The sequence below is a fragment of the Pinus tabuliformis genome, chromosome J, assembly GCF_031772625.1.
Source record: "Pinus tabuliformis cultivar Carrire ecotype Pingquan chromosome J, CPIR1, whole genome shotgun sequence".
NCBI classification, from domain to species: domain Eukaryota; kingdom Viridiplantae; phylum Streptophyta; class Pinopsida; order Pinales; family Pinaceae; genus Pinus; species Pinus tabuliformis.
Window position 1 is genome coordinate 1507692602 of NC_142295.1, and position 5850 is coordinate 1507698451.

The window sequence follows — 5850 nt, forward strand, 5'->3', positions numbered from 1 at the left end:
AACGTTCTGGAAGATGAGATTGTTGCGAGCGATCCAAAGGGCCCAGCTAATGAGGAGCGGGAGATTCCGAAGCTTTGTTGGAACAACGCTTGACCACCATGTGGACCAAGCCTCCTTGATAGTAATACCTTGCCACCTGATCTGAGATGTAACCGCTGATAAGATCGATTGCCAGAGTTCTTGTGCAGCCAGGCAATTGATAAAAAGGTGGGTAATAGTTTCATTGCTGCATTTGCAAAGGCAACACCAAAATGGGCCGTGTTGTGCTCGTTTGAGAAGGTTATCTCCTGTGGGAATTTTATTTTTAAGTATGGTCCACATGAGGAGTCTGTTCCTGGGGGGCGCTTTGAGCTTCCACAAGTGCTTCCACCAGGACTCGATGGCTTGTGGTTGACGAGCTTCGGCTAACACAAGGTAGCCTTCCTTAGGTGTGTATTTCCCTACTTTCGAGAGTGCCCAAATTACCTCATCTTCACCTTCACCTAACCGAATGTGTGCTTCAGTAAGAGCCCCGATATAGGCATTCCATTGTTGTGTCCACTGTTGAGGGATGTTCAGTCTATGGGCCGATTTCCATGCTTGCTGAAATAATGTGGAGTGCTCGGGGTCCACGATGTGGCCAATATGGGTGATGTTCGCTGCGCTAAGATAGTTCCTGAGCTCAAATGGCAGCCTGTGGGCATTCCCACAGCCAATCCATGGGTCCTGTCCAATCCTCACAACCATTCCAGATTGAATTTTCCAAGTAATGCCAGCTCTGATGATGTCCAAAGATTTAATTACAGCCTTCCATATGATCGATATCCTAGAGGAGTATCTTTGTGGCTGTCTTAGCCAATCCATCAAATTAAGAGGGGCAATGTATTTTGAGACAGCCACCCTTGTCCATAGGCTGTTTGATGTAATGAGTTGCCATCCAAGTTTAGCTGCTAGAGCTGAGGAGAAATCCTCCAACTTCTTAATGCCCCATCCACCCCATTTCTTTGGCAGATTGAGTGCTTCCCACTTGACCCATGCAAATATTATGCCTGTCTATTTTCCCTTCTAAAGGAATCTGTAGCATAAGGCCTGTATCCTGGAGAGTATGCCCCTAGGAATCCATGCCAATGACATCCAATAGACCAGAGTAGCCTCCAGGACAACCTTAATGAGAATGAGTCTGCCTGCCCTGGATAGGTATTTGTAATACCAAATGTTGAGTCTTTTCTCCATCTTGGCAATAAGCCAAGTCCAGTCTGCAATTTTGTATCCCAGAGGCTTCAACTTGTATCCCAAATATCTAAGGCCATCCTCCAATCTCAGAAGGGTGAACTGGAATCTTTGTAGTGCAAAATAAATCTTATATTGGAACATCCAGCCGCTGACAAGGTAGACTTGTTGCAGTTTACAGTCATGCTGGTAGCTGTTTGGAACAAAGAGAAAGTATTCTTCATGTTGGTCAAGTCCCCAATACCTCCATTGAGAAATATCAAGACGTCATCCACGAATAACAAATGAGTCAAGATGCATCCTTCTGTGATTTTTATACCATGCAGTCTGCCCCTTCTGAACTCTTCTTTAACAAGCCTACTGAGCCCTTCCATGATAAGGAGAAAGAGTAGTGGTGATAGGGGGTAGCCCTGACGGAGACCTCTTTCAGAATGAAAGAAGGGTGAAGCCGCCCCATTTACCAGAACACTGAATGATATGTTAGTGATGCAACTCATAATCCATTTAATAAAATCATATGGAAACCCAAGGTGGGTTAGAAGCATTCTTATATACAACCAGCTAACTCTGTCAAAAGCCTTAGAGAGATCGACCTTTAGAATCATACCTTTCATTTTCTTGAAATGCAATGAGTGCAATACCTCTTGAGTTGTTCCCACTGCCTCATGGATCTGTCGATCTTGTAGAAAGGTGAATTGCTCCTGAGATATGTGGGTGGATAGAATGGGCCGCAATTGATTGGCTATGATTTTAGCCATGATCTTATAGATGCAGTTGCATAATGAAATAGGTCTATAGTCATCAAAGGTGGTCGGATTTTCAGACTTTGGAATGAGTGTGATGAATGTAGAATTGAAAGGTTCATACATCTTGCCATTGATTTTGGATTCTTCAATAACCTTGAGGAGGTCTGCACCAAGAGTCTCAAAAAAAGCTAGATAGAACTCAACTGACCATCCATCCGACCCTAGGCTCTTGTCTCTCTTGAACCATTTGAGAGTGGCTTCCAGTTCTCCTAGAGTGACTTCCTTAGTCAGTTCCCTGCCATCCTCCTGTTCCACAAATCGTGGGAAAAGCTGAGCCACTTGTATGATTTCAGCAAGGTTGACATTAGGGGGAGCCCTGTAAATCTGCTTGAAATGAGAGGATGCCATTGATGCTAGCTGAGGGAAAGTGTTTACAGTGAGTCCTTGCTCATTCAAGAGCTGCCAGATGGTATTAATAGCTTTCCGACCATTTGCAAATTTATGATAGAATTTTGTATTATCATCTCCCTCAAGCAGCCAGATCGCCCTACTTCTCAGCCTCCACGCTTCTTCACGGTCCTTTAGAATTTTGCCTCTAGTGGCATATAAGGATGTGAGTCTGTCCTTATGTTCATTTGAGCTGTAAACCCCTCCCAAGTTATTTTCAAAATCAGCAATTTCTGTTTCTGCATCCCTTAGGATTGATTGTCCTGTGCTCTCTTGTTATGTGCCCAAATCTTAGAGAGTCTCTTCAGCTCAATTAGATTATGAGCAAAACCCTCAGCTATATTTCCTCTAGCAGCTGGGGGATGTGCCTTCCAAAATTCCATGATCATACGAACATAGGTAGTATCCTTTAACCATGAAGAGCTGAACTTAAAGGGACCCTTGGGTTTTCCAGGCCCCCCACAGATTTCCAAGTATATTGGCAGGTGATCAGAGATGCCTCCCAATCCCACCCATTGTCTATGATTTAGTCCCAGGTTAAGAAGGCCTTCCTTGATTAGGAATCGGTCAAGTCTTCGAGCTAGATTGTCTTCCCCAACTCTGTTATTCCTCCAGGTGGGCTGCAATTTTGTTGAGGGGATATCCATCAGATTGTGTGATTCCAAGATATTCTCAAAATAGGCAGATAGGGGATCCATTTGTGCTTGGTGTCCCCATGATTCGGAGTGGCCTATGGAGAAATTTAGATCCCCTCCCATGATTAAGTATTCCTTTTGCAATAATTCAGTACTTAGAAAATGATCCCAAAATTCAGGCCTGTGTTGGCACGACCCATATACATTGATAGTCCGAATCTCCATACCCAGATCAGCTGAGAACAAGTCCGCCCCAATATGCCCTGAGCCCCCCCAGCAGTTACGGAGATTGATGGAATGCGTGTTGTAACCCAGAGCAATACCACCTGATCGTCCATTTGCATCAAGGCCAAGAAAGGTCCAGCCAGGGAGCATCGATTCAAGGAGATGAGAGATGGCTTTAGCTGATCCTAAGGTTTCTTGTAGAAAAATAACATCGACTGGTGCAACAGAAATCAATCTTTGAAGGGCTAATTTTTTATCGGGCCTAGCTAGCCCTCTACAGTTGAAAGAGACAATCTTCATGAGGGGGGATTGGTTAGGGGGTTCAATGCTCTAAGTGCCCTGTGGATGGTTATTTTCTTGCCAGAAGCAATCTTGTCTCTGGCCTGGATCTGTGCTTTAGAGGGAGAGGTGGGTTGGCCCCGAGGGAGTTTAGGGGGGATGGGGGACAGTATCAGGTCTAAACCAATATGGTCAGAGACCTTTTTTTTCCTTAGATCGAGTCTGATATCTTGGGGAGGAAGGCCCTGCCTCAGGTACAGGGGTATTAAGGTGGGGGTGAGGGGGGGGGGGGAAATTAGGGAGCGATGGGGGGATGATAGAGAATGCGAAAGTGGGGGAGCGAAGGGGACAGGCCAAAGAGATGGGGGGCAGTGAATTACAATAGTGCCATTAACTTTTCTAGATGAAGATAATGCATTACACTCAACACGAGAAAACAAATGAGAAGGGCTATAGGAGGAAGAAATCATACCCGAAGATAACACAGCCACGGTAACCGCCCTTGCCTTGGTGAGAGGAGGAGAGGGAGGCCGAAGAGGTGGTTTGCCATGCTATTTCAGGGCCTCCTCAGTGGGAGTATTTTCTTCTGTAATAGATTTCGCTTACATCCCTTCGTCTCTATTGGGGGGATGCTCCCCCTTCTATTGTGTAGTCTTTGGTGGAATTTCCCTTCCTGTATCCCTTGTTCTTTCCTTACTGTTGAGAGGGAAATCCCTAAAGAGGTGCCCAACCTTGTGGCATCTTCTGCATCTGAAGGGAACCCCTTCATAATCCAATGTCTACCGCCGAGAGAAATTCTACCATTGAATTGTGATGTGCTCCTGTAAGCCATCACTGGTATCCAAGTGTACCGGTACTCTTGCATAGGCCATCATGCCTGTCGTGAGATAGGATTTATCGTGATCCAGATATGTACCAAGGGCATTCCCTATGCGTCTGAAGATATCTTCAAACCAAAACTGTAATGGTAAACTAGGTAGATGGACCCAAAGGGGACCTGCTCCAAGATGTTCCCATTTTGGATCAAAGTGGGGAGTCCACCTGCGAAGGAGCACTAGTGCCTATTCTATATGTCAAACCATTGAGAGTACCCAATTTGTGTGTTCAACCCTGGCGAAACGGAGTGCAAACCACCCCTTGACAAATGTTTGGACAAATGGAGGTTCAGCCAGATGATGTCCCCTGACCTCCTATGCAAACTGCTTCAGCCTTGTCACATTGTAGTTCCAACCCCTGACTCTTCCCACCAAAACCCAGTCGGCACAGTCCATGGTGTCACTCCACTAAAAGTCCTCGCCCAAAAAAAGAATGACCTCAATAGCCTTTGATTTGAAAAACCTTTGCTTTTTAAATGTCTGAATCCTACCATCAGATAAGGAATGCTGAGGGTCGCTCAGTGGAGGATTTGTCACAAGGTTTGGAGAGTCCAGTAGAGGCTCAAAAGTGAATATGCTAGAAATGGGAGGGATCTCGGTGAAATTTCCTGATGGGGGGGCCGAAATGGGTAGCCTGGTTGATAACGAGGTGCATTAGCCACGGGTTCACTGGATTGTGCAGCAGAGGGGACACAAGAGCCAGTGGAAGGTGGTGTTATCGGGAAAACTAGTGTCCATTCAGAGCTGCTAGTCCCACTAAGATGGGTAGCTATCTTAGAAACAAATAAACTAAAGTTACTTGTGTTTTCCTTTATGAGAGATAGATGAGAGAGAAGTAGAGAGTACCAACCTCAATCTTTCGCTTGGCTCCTTGCTTGTTTCCCCTTCCCTTTGATAGAGATTTGCCACTCTTTCCTCACTTGTCCCGCTTCAAAGAACACCTGTAGAGTCAAAGCAGCATAATACCATCAAAGCATAGAGATCTATAACCATAAACAATATAGGATCAGATATATATTAACCATACAAATGCATATACCAATACAAGATTCAGAAATATATAAGAATATGGAGGAAAACTCAAATAGCTTTATTGATAGAAGTAGTAAAAGAGAGGATTACAACCCATTGTTCTGACCCAGCGCCATCATCCCAGCATGAAAGCCCTCTTCACCTCATGAAAAGATAGATCACCCAACACTATGATGTTTCACAGAGAAACCAACAACACTTCCTTACAAAATACAAAACTCCAGCCTCTGGATCTCTAGGATGAGGGGTCCATATATAGATATTTACAGGTGGGTGAGTTAGCTTCTGTAATTTTGATTAGTGTCATTTCTCTGATATTTATTGGTTCCACTTGGAGATTTCATGATCTCTTACTCATCCCTGGGCGAATTCAGAGAATCAAGTGTCAAATGGGCAGTTTCT

The 5850-nt window shown here is 44.8% G+C and overlaps 1 protein-coding gene across 1 annotated transcript; it reads right to left on the reverse strand.

Moving 5' to 3' along the window:
* Positions 1-2650: 2650 nt before the first annotated feature.
* Positions 2651-3412, reverse strand: LOC149233159 (uncharacterized). Its single transcript, XM_089382110.1, has one exon. The coding sequence runs from the start codon at positions 3410-3412 to the stop codon at positions 2651-2653; it is 762 nt and encodes a 253-aa protein (XP_089238236.1).
* Positions 3413-5850: the final 2438 nt, after the last annotated feature.

What these genes read in the sequence shown, in the direction of transcription:
- LOC149233159 (XM_089382110.1), bottom strand. Translation starts at nt 3,412, where the DNA reads ATGCTCCCTGGCTGGACCTTTCTTGGCCTTGATGCAAATGGACGATCA.